This window comes from Artemia franciscana, chromosome 2 (genome assembly GCF_032884065.1).
Source record: "Artemia franciscana chromosome 2, ASM3288406v1, whole genome shotgun sequence".
NCBI lineage: Eukaryota > Metazoa > Arthropoda > Branchiopoda > Anostraca > Artemiidae > Artemia > Artemia franciscana.
Window position 1 is genome coordinate 59,986,917 of NC_088864.1, and position 17,911 is coordinate 60,004,827.

A 17,911-nucleotide genomic window follows, 5' to 3' on the forward strand; every position below is an offset into this window, starting at 1 on the left:
GGTACCACATGTTTTAGTTTATTTTATGTTGATGTTTTACCCATATTTTTTTTAGGTTTGGCATCCGCTAATACCAAAAACAATATAAAATCCATGAATTAAAAATCCATGATTTTTTATTATTCTTAATTATTTAAGATATAAATAGTTTTTTCAACTTCCAATTAACCAATTCCAGTAGTTAAATTGTATTTTCACTGTTCATGGTTCTTTAAAAGATGGACACGTCTCGTCGCGTGCCAAGTGTAGTTTCCATCCAAATGTTAAGTGGCGTTAACGTGACAACAAAGTATTTTGCAATCGTACCATTTTTTATGACCCTGGAAACCCGTTCTTGCTGCCAGCTATGATAAGAAAAATGGGTATATATTCCAAACTTTTTTGTGGAATCTTCAGAACGCCTGTAGAGAGCAGCGTCTCAGTACAGGATGAAGAATTGTGTGTTGATTCTCGTGGGCCTTGCTGCCAGTAAGTAAAATTGCATCTTTGTGCTTTTATAACACCTGCTTTTTATTTTTTGATCCTAACCATTAAAAAAAACGTTAATCGTGTGCGAATACTACCCATCTAAACTAGCTACCATGGCAAAAAACTCCTGACTTCAATCTTGTCAGAGAAACTGTGTTCTTGACTTTTACATTCCCTTTCAACTTATTTGAATCACACATCTCCCCCCCCCCCCAAATACCTAAACATGGCACTAGACTATTTTCTAAAAATAACTAGAAAACCTAGTGTTTAGCTTAGGGCTATATCCATGAATTAAGGAGGATAAGCGTATATGCATTTAGGCCACATCCATGTATGAGGAAGGATAAGCATATAGCCATTTGAGCTATATCCTTATGTTAGGGATGATATGCATATATGTATTAGGGCCATATCCTTGCATTAGGAAGGATATGCTTATATGCATTAGGGTCATATCCATGCCTGTATGCAATTAAACTGAAAGTAAATATAATAATTAAGTTGAATTTTGTTGATAAGAATGAAAAAAGAAATTTGTTGTTATTCTAGACAGTTTAGAAGGGAATCTTCTCAACAAGATAATCTAATTTTTTATAATTTCCATAAAAGATTTTCCAATTTAGCAATAACTGAAGTGACATGGAATGGTCGTTTAACAGTAATACTTTCCACTTTCTAATGCCTTGGAATTAACCCTATAGTAGTGTAAAGGGCTTTTCCCCCTTCGAAACCCCATGAACTCTGTCGTACTGTTCGATTTTTTTGTGAACTTGTAACGTCCCCAAAAATAAACTGTCATAAATGTGCCTTATCTAAATATACAGAACCTCCTTGAACATTATATTTTGAGTAAAATAATGTATTAATATTTTGATAAATTCTTGAGCTGGTTTCTTTCTCTTTTTTATGTAAAAAACTAACAGTGATTAGCGTCCTATGACAGGATTCGTTGATAAAGGCTAATGTTTCTCTTTTTTCCTCTTTTTGAAGCGAAATTTTGACTAGTATTTTCTTCTGTTTTAAAAACATTTTGATTTCTTTGAATACCGTTGGGTAGTGACTACTATTATTTGTCCTACAAGTAAGAAAACCACCCAAGATTTTTACCAGGAGGGACAATTTTCCAGTAAATAAGTATAATAATTATAAATTATGCATTTTAATGCATTAATTTACTCACTACATGTTAGCAGCGAATAATATTTTCATTAAAATGAAAATACCTTGGTTTTAAGTAGATCTTAGGTCTAATTGTCGGGATACGCAGTAGCCTAGGTTTCAAAGTGTTGTATAGGTTCTTTTATTGTTGTATACTTTCCTACGAGGAAGGGTATGCTGCCCTTTTACTCCTTCTTGGTATAGCCTATGCATGTATAGTCAAAATAACCAAGCCGTTTTTGTTTGAAATATTTCCCCTAAATTAGACATTTCCCCGTTTCTGATGTTATCCTTTTCTTACTATGGAAAGTAACAGGGGTATTAATGATTAGTTTAAAGCGATGAATGTTCTTTCAATATTCGTTTGTTATTGATTATAAATAGGACTGTTAACAACAGAGTTCCGATTAGGTGAAGGTAGGGAAAACGGAATCAACTTCTAGTTTTCAGCAAATTCCAGCCAGGATTTGACAGTGGTCAATGACTACCACAACGTCAGCTACTTAAACAATTAATCATATAGGTCTTACCCACTAATAAGTCTTGTTAGACTATCACAACTCCTAAGTTAATGTTTTCATGTATAAGAATGAGCTAGTATGTTCAATTTTATGTAGAAAATTAAGGCTTGCAGCTCAAAAATCAATTTATTTCAAAACAGAACCACTAAAATCTTGACGTAAATTTGAGAAGGAGGGAAGAAAAAAGAGGAGAGAGAATAATAGAAGACAAACAATCAAGGCTTTTCATTTTCCTAGCTTTATTTAAAGCTTATTTCTTTTCAGATGCCTGAGTTATGTTAATTAACTTAAAAATTTTCTTAATGAAAACATGATTGAAGTTTGAACTTGACCTTGTTCAAAAAAACGCTATTAATAATTTTTGTACAAAGGAGATAGAGAGGCAGCTCGTTATGCATCTCTTAACATTGAATATTTTTTCGAATGTCTCTTAATAATATATATATATATATATATATATATATATATATATATATATATATATATATATATATATATATATATATATATACGTAATCTAAAATTATATATAATTTAAATATCTTCTTTTTCAGTTGTCTCTGCTGCCGAAGTTCGTGGAATCCTTTGTAGTGACAAAGCAACTATCAAACGAACATGGTCTATTGTCAATGATTTGCCATCTTTTGGACGTAATGTTTTCCTAAGGTAATTTTAATTATTTTTAATAATCAAACCTTACATGCCTAAAAGTTGACTTTTAAACTGGAACTTTTTTTAATTACCTGATATTTATAAACCTTACTCAGTTACTCAAGCAATTATTGTATCTTGAATTAGAACCTTATGGAAATATATATTGAAATATAATTGGAAATACAATTTCAAAATAACTAATATAATTCCATAATAGCAAAATCTTTTCCACTTTATGTTGACTAAATTTCTAATACGAAGCCTGGACGAGATTAATATAGTTGCTATTAAATGGCTGAAAAAAGAAAAAAAAACGAATTTCTCTAGACCCTAAGTCAAATTCATTGTTTTTTTGTTTTTTTTTTAGTTTTCTGTTTCCATTTTCTCACTGTTAAATTAAAATAACTGTAAGAATCATAAAATTATAAGTTTCTACAATTCTCAATATTCGAGTGCTACAATTCTCTCTTAGTCTTACAATATTATAAATGAAAGTTGAGAATGGAGATCTTGACTTAACCCACTTTAATACTGAGGCCTTTTTTAGTTTTCGCCTTTTTACTTTTTCTAGTTTTTTTTGTTTCTATTTTCTCACTGTTAAATTATAATAACTGTAAGAATTATAAAATTATAAATTTCTTATTGGAGTGCTATAATTCTCTCTTAGTCTTACAATATGATAAATGAAAGTTAAGAATTGAATTCTGGACTTAACCCACTTTAATACTGAGGCCTTAGTCGATATCTATTTATAATTCAGTACATGAATTGGTCAATAATATCATCTCGGTTATCGCTAGGATAGTAGAATGGGCATATGAAATAGGGTCTATGTTTTCTGTATATTTTTACAGAAACATTATGAGGATATTTCTATTTTCCTTCCATAGCAATCATCCTCCAGTCCAAGGGTTTGTTCCAAAACTCAAATGTCGATAAAGACCACTAATTGCTTAGCCTATTATTAACTTCGGATTAAAATGGCAGATAATACCAAATGTACCCCCCAAAACGCTTATTATGCCTAAAAGGGGCTAACATTTTATTCCGTTCTGCTTTTTATCGTAAAAATCGTTACAGCTGTGTGCTACCCGTTATCTTAGAACTAAAATTATATTAATAATCTGTGAGTTCCAAAATCCCCCCCCCCCCAAAAAAAAAACCTACATCAATTAGTGAAACCATGGGCAATTGCTTCAAACCCGTTGGAAGTTTTTGAATTTATTTTATTTTGACAAACAAAAATAATAAATTATAGCCTAATACGATCTGTTCGTCAATTATCTATTTAGCATATAGTAATTTGGTGGAAATCAAAGTAAATTTGGCGTATTCTGGCAAAGTCATATGTAAATAAAATTTTCGTTAAAACAATATTGTCAAGTCATAGTTAAGAGTTTGTCTATTTTCAAAAGCTAAGAGGTCAATGCCTCACATTCCAAAGACTCCAACTTCTGTAGGAGTAAATTAGGTCGTCAATGAACAAACAAGTAGGAATAAACAATGCCATTAATGTTGACGCCAATAAACTCTAACGACTCCAACACTATAAAATCAATGGCTCCAGCTTCTTTAGGAGTAAACCAGGTCGTTAATGGACAAATAAGAATTAGTAACCAAGGCCATCAATATCTGCTCCAATGTCTTAAACTCTAATGACTGAAACATATCTAGGAATAAATTTGACCATCAGTATGGATACCAGGTCTTCAAATTATCCTAAATAGAGTTCTTTTAGGAGTAAATCAATACAAAGTTCGATTTCAGGTCTGTCTTAGTAGCTCAGATTTTTTTTGCTTTTCAAATAAGCCACTTAAAAATTAAAAAAACATATCTGATGCACTTCATAATTAATTCTTCGTATAGTCCTTCATTCTTTAAAGTTTGCCAATATTTTGCGCTTATCCTCCATAAACTATTTACGCCACAAAACTCAACATCTCGCATGAATAAATAAAAGCAAATGAGGTGCGCATATAATATGCAGAATTTGCACAAACAAAAATTCCGGTTGGGTATATCCCAAGCCCCTCCTCCCTTTTGAAGAAAATTTAAGGAAAAGTTAGTAAAAATTTTGGGTAAAAACAATCATATATTTTGGCATAGCAACGAACCAACTCTATCCAACAGGGAGTCCTCCGTCATTCAACCTTGTCATTGGTGTTCATTGTCATAATATGTCATTGTTATTGTCATTGTCATTGTAAGTGTCATGGTCATAATTTGTTAGTCCTAAAATCCACCCAAACCTACATAAATTAGCAAAACCATGGGTAATTGCTTCAAACCCGTTGGAAGTTTTAAGATTTATTATATTGTGACAAATAAAAATATAATATATAGCCTAATACGATTTGTTCTGTCAATTACCTATTTAGTATAAAGTAACTTGGTGGAAATCAAAGTAAATTTGGGGTAATTCTGGTAAAGTAATATGTACATAAAATTTAATCAAAACAATATTGTCAATGTCATAGTTAAGAGTTTGTCTATTTTTAACAGCTAAGAGGTCAAGGCCTTACATTCCAACGGCTCCAACTTCCGTAGGAGTAAATTAGGTCGTCAGTGGACAAACAAGTAGAAATAAGCAAGGCCCTCAGTGTTGACGCCAATAAACTCCAGCTTCTTTAGGAGTAAATTAGGTCTTTAATACACAAATAAGAATTAGTAACCAAGACCATCAATTTCTACTCCAATGTCTTAAAATCTAATGACTGAAACATATTTAGGAACAAATTTGACCATCAGTATGGATACCAGGCCTTCAAATTAACTTAAATAGAGCTCTTTTAGGAGTAAATCAACACAAAGTTCGACTTCAGGTCCGTCTTAGTAACCTACATTTTTTGCTTTTCAAATAAGCCGCTTAAAAATTAAATAAACATATCTAATACACTTCATATTTAATTCTTCGTATAGTCGTTCAAACTCAAAGGTTTGCCAATATTTTGTGCTTATTCTCCATGATCTATTTACACCACAAAATTCAATATCTTACATGAATATATACAAGCAAATGGGGTGTACATATAATATGTAAAATTTGCACGGGGCGGGGTGAATAATAAAATATGTAGAATTTGCACGGGGAGTGTATAATATAATGTGTAGAATTTACACGGAGGGGGGAGTGTGTATAATATAGTATTTAGGATTTAAGCGGGGGAGTGTATAACGTAATATGTAGAATTTGCACAGGGGGGTGTGTATAATATAATATGTATAACTTGCACAAGCAAAAGTTCCAGTTGGGTATATCCCATGCCCTTCCTCCCCTTTGAAAAAAAATTAAGGAAAATGTTAGGTAAAAACAAAATTCTTACCCAATTTTTACTCCGTCATCCCGTTATTGAAACTCGACTTTGTCATTGGTGTTCTTCTTATGCTTAAAACATTTAAGATCATTTCTATTTACTCTAGAAGCATAAAGTGGATGCGGAGTTTTTATAAAAAAAGGGGGGGGGGGCTCAATGGTTTTGCTTTGAAAATCAAGGCAAATCTACGGGAAAGAATCTAATAGTAAAATAAACCAAAGAAGGTTTAGCAAATTAAACTAATTGTAATGTTTTGGCTGTAACTTAGGAAATCATCATCTTGTTTCTTAAATTTATCAGCATTTATCAAATAGTACGATACAAGCAGGCAGTGGGAATGAACTATTGCTTTTCTTTATCATTACTAGGCTATTATACTTACAAGTTCCTCTTAGTGTTACAGACAATAAGCTTTTGTTGCTAAATTATTTTTTATGAATATTATACTGAAGAATGTAGAGTATGACAGTATTTTATGAAAATATTGACTATGTTTTTTAATCTTAATGTTTATTTGCCGAGTATGGAAACTTTGAGCCTGTGAGCAGTCGTTTTGAAATAAATCGTTTATTTATCCATCTTTAAATAGTGTTTTTGCTGCAATACAAAGAGTACAGGAATCTTGTCTGTTATGGCCCTACTTAATTTTTATTTTGTTCGAGACGGACAAGTGTCATGTGAATGCCGCTTTAACTGACTATTTTCGCTCCCTTTTTTGTAAGTAAAATCTGCCGTTTTACATATTTCAAGATTATTTTAGTTATAGATTAATTTTTTAGATTATTTTTTTCATATTTAATTTTATTTTTTTTATTCGTTGTAGTCCTTAATTCTAATTAAACCCACGAGATAAAGTTTTTTCTTACAGCAAATAATCAAAAAATTTTTATAGTGTTTTTGCTGCAAAACCGGAGTACAAGAATCTGTTCGTTGAATTCCGTAATATTCCCGCTTCTGAGCTAGTCAACAGTGAGCGCCTTCTGTACCATGGTGGCCGCGTTTTGGCATCCGTTAATGAAGTCATCTCTGCAATAGATTCACAATAGATCCATAAATCACATCAGTCCAGTTTTTATTAAGAAAAAAGTCACTCAGTAATGATTTATGGCACCCCCTGGCATTTGTGCACCCCTAGGCCCGAACCCATTGGGTAAATCCTGGCCTGTATACTGATCAAAAACCTGTTATCAAAAATGAATTTCTCAGAGCAGCGGTACAAGGGATAAACTTCTGACTATTGAACACTGTTGACTAGCTTGTTAATCAAAAACTTGTTAATCAAGTACACATAAAGATAATTTTCATCAACCTAGAAGTTTAGTTTATTAATGCTAGTTTCAAGTACTGATTTGGTAAGTTAATATACAAGTAAAGAATTTGGTTTATTAACTTTATTTTTATTTATGAAATTCTGTTTTGTTCTTGATGTGTTCCGACTTCTCAATTTTTCTTACAGCAAATAATCAAAACAATTTTATAGTGTTTTTGCTGCAAAACCGGAGTACAAGAATCTGTTCGTTGAATTTCGTAACATTCCTGCTTCTGAGTTGGCTAACAGTGAGCGCCTTCTGTACCATGGTGGCCGTGTTTTGGCATCCATTGATGAGGTGATCTCAGAAATTGACTCGCCAGACAGTGCTGCGAAGAAACTTGTTGCTCTTGGTGAAAGACATATCACCAGAGGTACTGTAAGACGTCACTTTGAGGTGAGAATTCCATTTGACATATGCGCGTAAAAGGAACTTTAAGCTATCATTAATGAATTTAATAAATTTATTGGTCATATAAAATACAGCTACATAAATAGGACGATAAATCAAAACAAATTATGTTACTTTTAAACTTTTTAAGAATGTGGTTAATCGTTTGCTTTGCTCACTCTTTAAGAAAAATTTTTCCTTTTTTTAATGTTTTAAGTTTTTACGTTGGAGAGAAATATAGCATGCATATCTGTGTAGAACTAGCTCATAGAGCAGCAAGAATTCCACATAGATTGCTGAAAAGTAAGAAATCTGCTCAAAAAGGGCTGCAATAACGCATTGAAGAAGTTGAGGATGGAGCATGTTTACCTTACTGAAAAAACATACATTTTTAATAACTTTGTATATCCAACTAAATGCCCAGTATATTGCTGTTGAACTTTTTCCCTGTACAATTTCTCATTATTTTTAATAGTTTTTCTGGTTTTTGGGTTTCTACGACTCCGCGAATCCCACCCCCTACAAAAAAATCGTTCATTCATCCCTCAATGGGAGTTTGTAAGTTTGGATAAAAACTTGCACTTATTACAAAAGCATAAGCCTGAAAATATAAAAAACTGAAAAAATATTGGAAAAAGCCAGTAAGTGAATTTATTATAAGTTCAGAGGCTGCTAAAAATTTAATAATGTTGGTTCACGATTTCTAAATGATAACTACTTATATTTACAATCCAACATGTAATTTTTGTAATTTGTAATTGCTATATAGTTTATTTTGCGGCTACTGTGATTTCTATAGAATCTATGCCTGATTTTACTTGAATTTATAGAAAAATACATTTGAAATTTATATTGTAAGGAATTTTATCATAAGGACATCAGCAAAAACATCAACAAATATCAACGATAAATTTTTGCATTTTGTTTCTTCCTAATGCAGCTCAAAATATTGTCTTGTGTATATAATTCGTAATATTTTCAAATTATACGAAAAAATATGTCATCTTTTTTTCCACTTTTATTAGGCACTGAAGATGTTAGGCACTTTCAGTCCATAAATCTCCCATTTTCTTTAAATCATGATAATAATTTGTTTTTAACCTTCTATAAACAACAAGAAAAATTGGAGTAAAAAAATACAAAAAGAGAAGAGACCAAAATAAAAGAAAAACAGTCAACTAGAACAAAAATATTCGATAAAACCATTGTGTCATGAATTGCCTATGTAAATTATACTTCTAGCTAAATCCTTTTTCATGTTAAGTCTTTGTCTGTATGTGGTATCGTAAATGAGTGCCGAGATACTGAATTAGAACTGTAATGGACTTTAATGTTATTCATTTTGCTAGTTGCAACTTGTCTGTTTAAGAATAAAGAAGGTATTTTTCGTATTTGGATACTTTGTTGGAATAGGGAGAAATCAGCGGCAGCACATGGAATGGCTGAATAGCACATGGCTGATCAGCACATGGAATATATATATACTACTACTACTACTACTACTAATAACTCACTGCAGCACCAAGCCGCCTGAGGCCAACACAGCTACGCACGCTCCTCCTCCAACCTAATCTATTTAAAGCCTCCCTCTTTACAACCTCCCAGGAAGTTCCCATTTCCTTTAAATCCTTATTTATGACATCCTCCCAACCCAGACAAGAATGACCTGCTTTCCGTGTAGCCCCAGACGGTTCGCCAAAAAGGACAATCTTCGGTAATCTGTCATCCTTCATCCGTAGAACGTGGCCTAGCCATCTCAACCTTTCTTTCATTATAGCCCCAGAAAGCGGGATTGAACCACACTTTTCGTACAACCTACTGTTTGAAATACGGTCAGTCAGCCGGGTACCCAGAACAATCCGTAGGCAATTTCTCTGGAAAACATCTAGTAAATTTTCATCTGCTTTTCGGAGTGTCCATGCTTCAGAGCCATATTTGACCACTGTCATCACTGTAGCTTCCAATATTCTAATCTTGGTTTGTAGGCTTATCTTTCTATTCTTCCAAACTTTTTTTAACTGTGAAAAAACACCCTGAGCTTTAGCTATTCTGCTTTTAACATCTTCACTGCTCCCACCATCTTTACTAATAATACTACCAAGGTAACTGAAGCTCCCAACCTGATCAATCTTTTCGTTACCTAAGGTCACCTGTTCATCTTCACTTATTCCTAACCTTAGTGACTTAGTCTTCTTAACATTAATTTTCAAGCCTATTTTAGCACCCTGAACTCGTAAAACCTCTAAAAATCCATTCATTTTGCTCACACTTTCATCTAATATGCTTAAATCATCAGCATAATCTAAGTCCAGGAGCGTTCTTCCTCCCCATTTGATTCCATGGTCTCCAATTGCCTTTCCTGTGCTCCTTAAGACGAAGTCCATCAAAATGATCCATATAAAGGGGGATAGAACACAACCCTGCTTAACTCCTGATTTATATATATATATATATATATATATATATATATATATATATATATATATATATATATATATATATATATATATATATATATATATATATATATATATATATATATATCGTCATGAATCTGTAAAATATAGACCTATGACCTCGTTTGAATTTCGCATCTTTTAAAGAACAAAATGAAAAGAGGAAGAAAAATTCGAACAAAATGAACAAAAAATGAGCAAAAAGAAAAAAAGATTAAGATGAACCAATAAAAGAAAGAATGATAAGAATATAGAAAAGAAAAACAAGTCTCTCCATTCTTCCCTTCTTTTTCTAGTTCTACATCTCTTGATCACCCCTATTTATCTTTCAGGCCTTTTCTTATGCATTTATTGACGAATTAAAACAAAGAGGTGTTGCCTCTGCTGACCTCGCTGCTTGGAGAAAAGGTTGGGACAGTATCGTTGACATCCTTGAAGCTGGTCTATTAAAGCGTCAGATTGACCTTGAAGTTACAGGTCTTAGCTGTGTTGATGTCGCAAATGTTCAGGAAAGCTGGGCCACAGTCAGTGCAAACCTCAAAAACACCGGCTCAATCCTTTTCCAGAGGTAAAATTGTCCTTGTAATAAAATACTGCCTACAGTATTAAGTTATCTCAAATGGAAACAACCTATTTTATTGTTTTTAATGCTAAATTCAGTGGTGTTATGATACACTCAATATAACCACTATTCTTATATTTATTTTGAGTAATATCCTACACTAATGTTCTTTCATTTTCTTTATGTGGTCTAATATTCTTTTTTAATAACCCTAAGCAATTCCTAATCATTTTACCTTTTCCTTGTTGCATAGAATATTATTGATGTTTTTTTTTTATTTTTTTTCAAGAAAGAAAGGGTTTATTCATCAACAATAAATGTAACAAAACCTGTAGCAAAGCTATTTTATAGTGAACATAAGTAAAATAGACAGAATAAAATTAAAAAGAAGAGAGGGAGAGAACCCAAAGAAAGAAATTGTAAGTGAGAGAGAGAGAGAGTGAGTGCGAGAGAGAAATAAAATTCCTTAGTGATATTACCTAGTCTTTCAGTATAGCTTAATAGTAAAGAAATCAAATAGACAGGTTTTAGTCAAACGGGGTACAAGTGAGTATTGATAGAAGACAATAAATTTCCCTCCCTCTAGCTGGACGGTAATTCCTACCCATTCAAAAGAAGGCCTATCTAAGCCCCTGTGAATCAATTGAATGTTTTAACACGAAGGAGATTGAGACAGGCTGATGGGGGGAAAACTCCTTTGTGAGAAGAAACTAGAGGATTATCAAGTGTTTTGATTTATTTTTCTATTTTACCCAGTTTTTCTTAGAAACTGTGTTTCTAAATGTTTGCAACTAGGAAATTAACTTATCTCAGGCATAAACCCAACGACACTTCTGTTTCAGATTGATCAATGATCATCCAGAATACCAGCAACTCTTCAGACAATTCCGCGATGTTGAACTCGCCAAGCTGGGTGAAAGCAATGGATTTGTTGCTCATGTTTTCCGTGTCGTTGCTGCCTTTGACGGTATCATCAAAGAGCTAGATAACAATCCATTCATTGTATCTACCCTTAAAAGACTCGGTGAGCAGCACATTGCTCGCGGCACTGATATCAGCCATTTCCAGGTAATTAAATTTTGTCCAGAAACTTGTGAACATTTTTCCTGTTCAAAAGTTTCGTATTCGTGATTCGAAATTTAATTCTTCAAATGGACACGAAACATACTTAATGAAGGAAAATTGGCAGCCTTTATTTAATTCACCATTGAATATTCCTGAATTCTAAATTCAGTGATTGGCTGAATGTTCAGTATATTCCAAGTTCAGAATTTTAAGCACAGATGGTCAATATTCAGCTTGTTACGTATTATCGGTGAGCAGCAAAAATCTTTTAATTGCTTTCTAAACTTAGTTAAAATTTGACTTTCTTTTTTTACATTTTAATATTTAAAAGGTAGTAAAATATATGAAAAGTGTCATTTGGGCATCTGAATGTTCAGAATCTTTCAAAATTTTCCCCTACCTATGTCCAAGAAGGAAATTCGTTTTTTTTTTTTATTGGGATGGCAGCATATTACCAACGTTTTATCAAGAATTTTACTGAAATTGCTGAGCCGCTCACTTCGCTTCTGAAGAAAAATTCTCCAAACAAGTTGAAGCTCAATGAGATACAGGTTGGTGCATTGGAGAACCTGAAACGAGTACTCATCAAAGCCCTGGTTTCGGTGACCTAAAGAAAGATTCTCTAAACAAGTTGAAGCTCAAAGAGATACAGGATACAGGTGCATTTGAGAACCTGAAACAAGCGCTCATCGAAGCCCCGATTTTGGCGACCCGAAGAAAGGTTCTCCAAACAAGTTGAAGCTGAACGAGATGCAGGTTGGTGCATTTTAGAACCTGAAACGAGCACTCATCGAAGTCCCAGTTTGGCGACCTGAAAAGGGGTTCTCCAAACAAGTTGAAGCTGAACGAGATACAGGTTGGTGCATTTGTGAACCTGAAACGAGCACTCATCGAAGCCCCTGTTTTGGCGACACCAGATTTCGGTAAGGATTTTATTTTACCGACAGACATCTCTGATATAGGCGTTGGAGCGGTCCTTACCCAAAAGGATGGCGAAGAGCACCCAATTGCATTGTATAGTAGGAAACTGGTCCCGGCATAAATATATTACTATATATTACTTTGTCTTAACTATAACTTGAACTCATCCTAAAATCGGTATTTCTATGGCCAAGCTAATTCATGTATTCTAAATTGTATTACTATTTTGAAAGGTACGCAAGGTTCAGGGATAACTAACGAATCAGAAAAAAATATGGATAATTTTTTTTTATTTATGAAATCTTTAGCAGCATCGATTTTCTATATGACTATAATTTAGTCAGGTTTAGTGAAATTGTAAATACTTAACTGATTTTCTATCTCTTACGGAAGTACACCTAAGTGATTTTGTTTAGTTTACTTAAAAGTGATTCAGAACGATTCTTGACATTTTTAGGAAAAAGTGATGTTTGAAAATGTGCTTAGGAAAAATTAAATTGAACAATTAAATTCTAGCATAGAAGTTTTAACCGAGCATTGAACCTAATTCTTTGCTTAGTATTTCGGAATTTCAAGATTTTTTTTTATTTTCCTTTAGAATTTCCGTACGACCCTTTTGGTATATCTTAATGAAAATGGTATGAACCAAGCACAAGAAGCCTCATGGAACAAAGCGTTTGATGCTATTGAGAAATACATTTCTATTGGTCTCAAGTCCTTGGAACGAGTGGACCCTATCACTGGACTATCAGGTCTTGAAAAAAACGCCATCCTTAATACTTGGGGCAAAGTCCGTGGAAATCTCCAAGAAGTTGGAAAAGCCACCTTTGGAAAGTGAGTAACTAGTCAAAAACGAAAATTCTTGTGCTACCCCTTTTCGGAGCTTATTATTGCTCCGAGTGGACTTCAATAATAATCAGTTTCTAAATCTTTCTATCTTTTCTGTAAACGATCTTCTTATCACCTTTTGAATTGATGTATGTCTTTAAAGCATTATTTATTTATGTAACTTTTGTTTATGTTTTTTTTTATTTACTATTATAAAACCTTCAATTTGTCTCTAAGTTATCTAGATGTATTTCAATCAATATGACCTTGGTGAAGAAATGGGCGGGGGGAGAGACTACTCCTAAGATTTTTTCCGCAATAACAGGGGTAGCAAGGGATAACAGAAATCTGTTACCCTTGAAAATTCAACTTTCCCTTGTCATCCACCGCTTCTACCTCACCTCCCTTTTTCTGCTTCAGACAAAATCCCCTTTTTCCTAATATAAATTTTTCTGATAAAGGTTTATTCCAAGGGCTAATGCGCCCTTGGCAAAACTAATTACAGTGTCCCATTCCAATACAAAAATTAATAAAAAAAAACACACAGAAGCCCCAGCAGCGGTATCTTACCCCCCACTACGGCGCACCAGGACAGGATGCTTGGGTCACCCACCCCTCTTGAAAGGCCCTGCCCAGAGATAGATATAGAAGAAATTTTATTCCCGGAAACAGTTGATATGCTAAATACGCTAATCCCCTCCTCTCTCTTTTATCAGTTGCTGCGTAATTTTTATCTTACAACTTTTTAACTTCTTTTTATAGTCTTTTTTTACTATTTTTTTTTTGGTCACAAGACTAAATTTTCGTTGTGTTCTTGTTTGGTTTGATTCCTTTGTAAATTTTCAAGCTCTAATCGTTTTATTTTTCTGTTAATGGATTTTTCTTTTCTTGCCAATAATTTTTTTTTCCAGTTTATTGACTCTGAATTGTGAATTCGCCCCATCTGGTCATGTGATAGTGATTTTTCAAAAATAAATCTTGTCTTACATCTTGATAAAATGCATAAATTAATATATTTGGCCCCCTTCCAACAAAAATATTTAGCAACCTAGGTCATGAATAAAAGTAACGTAGGGTGATTATCTTCAAGAACCTGTTACAAATTAATTGTTTCTTCCCCTTCATTGCTAGAATGTTTGGCGCTCTTGGAGAAAAACTTTTAATAGCCTGACGAATCAATCAAAACTAAGTGATTTTGGAGTTAAAATATTGAATGCAAAATATTAAAGTATTTTAGAACTATCAAAAAAAAACCTAATTTAGTGGAAGGTTAAATAAACAGGAAAAAATAATACTAATTGAAGAAAAAAAAAATCAAATTAATTTACACATTCGCTTACGTACTTACTAAGGAACACACAATTTTAGACTCTTTGCTGCACATCCAGAGTATCAGCAGATGTTCCGCTTCTTCCAAGGTGTGCAATTGGCTGAGCTTGTAGAGTCCCCCAAATTTGCTGCCCACACCCAGCGTGTGGTCTCTGCCCTTGATCAAACTCTTTTGGCCTTGAACAGACCATCCGACTTTGTGTACATGATCAAAGGTGAATATTTATTTTTATTTTGTTCTATAATGTTAGCTATGTGCATGCCTTTCAATCAATTTGGAACTTCAGTGTCCATAACCTGGGCTCTAAATTAGCTGTAACTTCCAGAAGTTTCAACTTCCAGAAGTTGCAACTAAGCATCGCAAATACCGTGATACCAATTAAAACTCAAGTATTAATAACTTTAGTTCTAAAATAGCTATGGCTTCGATAATCTTTAATTAAGCAGCGTAGATATCGTAATCTTAATTTGAAGATTTAGCTTCCCTAATTTAGCTTCTGGCAGTAGGAACGTTTTGATGCGTTTTAATTAAAAAACTAAAAAACGCATCAAAACGAGTTTAATGCTTTTTTATTACGTTTTCACGAGTCGGACTAACATTTCGGGGGGGGGGGGTCAAATTCCCTAACCCTCAACGGAATACGACTTTGCTTTTAGGTCCATTCCTAATTTTACTAATGAAATTTTACTAATACCGAAATATAGCTGAAGCTAATTTGAGCCAATCATAATTTCACATATTTATTGGCCTTTAGCCAATCAATAACTGTATTGAGCCAATTGATTGGCTCAAATTAGCGCTAGATAAATCTTAGTATGAATAAAATCTCGTCGTAAATAGACTTTTTGCACATTTTTTTTTATCATCAACACTATCGCACCTTAATTTGAAGCTTCAATATATATCGCACCTTAATTTGAAGCTTCAATATATATCGCACCTTAATTTGAAGCTTCAATATATATCGCACCTTAATTTGAAGCTTCAATATATATCGCACCTTAATTTGAAGCTTCAATATATATCGCACCTTAATTTGAAGCTTCAATATATATCGCACCTTAATTTGAAGTTTCAATATATATCGCACCTTAATTTGAAGCTTCAATATATATCGCACCTTAATTTGAAGCTTCAATATATATCGCACCTTAATTTGAAGCTTCAATATATATCGCACCTTAATTTGAAGCTTCAATGTATATCGCACCTTAGTTTGAAGCTTCAATATATATCGCACCTTAATTTGAAGCTTCAATATATATCGCACCTTAATTTGAAGCTTCAATATATATTGCTTAGATTCTAAGAAAGTTTCAGCTTTTAGAAGCTGCAACTAAGCAGTGTGTATGCTGTAATAAAACCAATATTAATGATTTCGGCTCTAAACTAGATGCAGCTTCGAGGAGCTGCAACTAAGCAGAATGGATACTGTGAAAAAGATTTAATGCTTCGATATACATGATTGGGGCTGCAAGTTAGTTGCAGCTGCAGGAAGCTGGAAGCTAGCAAGAAGCATTAACCGCAAATAGATGCGACTGTGCCCTTTACTCTTGGAAAATGTAAGGAGTAATAGCTTCTGGAGGTTCGAAAAATTTAGTTACAAGACATATTTGCGTTCAATACAAAAAAAAAGATACAAAAATTCGGCAGTTATTTATGAGTGATAGAAGTGCTTTTTCTTCTCTCCTGAAAATACACATGCATTGTAAAGTACACAAATGTTTTTTTACGTGCTGTTGAACGCCTAGTTGTACTTCCTATGAAAAGAATTTTTTCATAGGAAGACCAATCAAAGCTACTTTTCTGGCATAAAGACCAGGTGCTACTACTGCTAGTATTACAGATAAATCACTACTTCACCAAACAGCCTGAGATCAGTTGATCCAGTTTATTTTAATTTATTCAGTTTGAACTTCCAAAGGAAATAAAAAAAAGCCCTCCTCCTTTATATAAACAATTTATCTGGATTACATCAATAATGCCACAATTACTCCCTTGTAAAAATGGATATGTTATGAGAAACATTATGAGAAATGGAGCACTTTAAAGTTTATTTATTCAGTTTAAACTTAAAGAAGAAAAATAAACCCATTTTTCTTTATTTAAAGAACTGGGTTTGGACCACATCAACCGTGGCACTGACAGGAGTCATTTCGAGAACTACCAAGTTGTTTTCGTTGAGTACCTCCAGGAAACTCTTGGAGACAGTGTGGATGAATTCACCGTCAAATCTTTCAATCATGTCTTCGAAGTCATCATCAACTTTTTGAACGAAGGTCTTCGACAGGTAAGAATTTCAATAGAGAGCTTTTATCCGTTTACAAAAAACTTACCATTGGAAAGAAATAAGGATTGACGGTATTTTGTTTTAAGAGCTAGTTAGGTTGTCAATGGCCTGAACATGAATTACCAATTTAAAACAGAATTCAAAGAAATGTCGCAGTGTGTACTTGAAGGAAAATATTAAAAATGAAAAGAAATCAGAAATATAAGTTCTTATTCTTATTTGAAAGTTTTTTGTTAAGTGCCAGGGAATTTTCATTGGCAAGTTATCACTTACACCGGTCTTCGATACCTGGGCCGCTGCTATTCGGTCTCTATAGTCGGGGTAGCAGTTTGCTAACTTTAGGACCCAAAGGTAACTAAAGCTGCTACAGCAGGGATAGGATCTTATTGACTTTGGTACCCTAGGAAAATCAAATAAACGGGTAGTACGTTGATATTACCCTACATATAAGGTACTAGTCAGATCATTGTTGATTTATGGAACTTAGGCATATATACGAAAAATTTCCGTAAATGAATATATTTGGGGTTTATATTTCTCTGCACTGTCGTTTCTATTGGATATTTATAGTATTTTCTACAAGTTATTTTCCGCTTCTTATTTATATCTGTTGTCAGACATGCAACGCTATTCATTATAAA

General features: G+C 33.3%; 1 protein-coding gene across 1 annotated transcript in view; it reads left to right on the forward strand.

Annotated features, from left to right (window-relative positions):
- Window positions 1-325: 325 nt before the first annotated feature.
- LOC136043866 (uncharacterized) overlaps window positions 326-17,911 on the forward strand; it is a 49,021-nt gene continuing 31,435 nt past the window's right edge. The window contains exons 1-8 of the mRNA XM_065728827.1: window positions 326-468; window positions 2,705-2,816; window positions 7,599-7,824; window positions 10,607-10,842; window positions 11,679-11,904; window positions 13,421-13,656; window positions 15,019-15,194; window positions 17,092-17,270. Of these exons, the coding sequence (XP_065584899.1) occupies window positions 429-468; window positions 2,705-2,816; window positions 7,599-7,824; window positions 10,607-10,842; window positions 11,679-11,904; window positions 13,421-13,656; window positions 15,019-15,194; window positions 17,092-17,270 (1,431 nt within the window). The 5' untranslated portion in view covers window positions 326-428. The remainder of the gene's footprint in view (window positions 469-2,704; window positions 2,817-7,598; window positions 7,825-10,606; window positions 10,843-11,678; window positions 11,905-13,420; window positions 13,657-15,018; window positions 15,195-17,091; window positions 17,271-17,911) is intronic.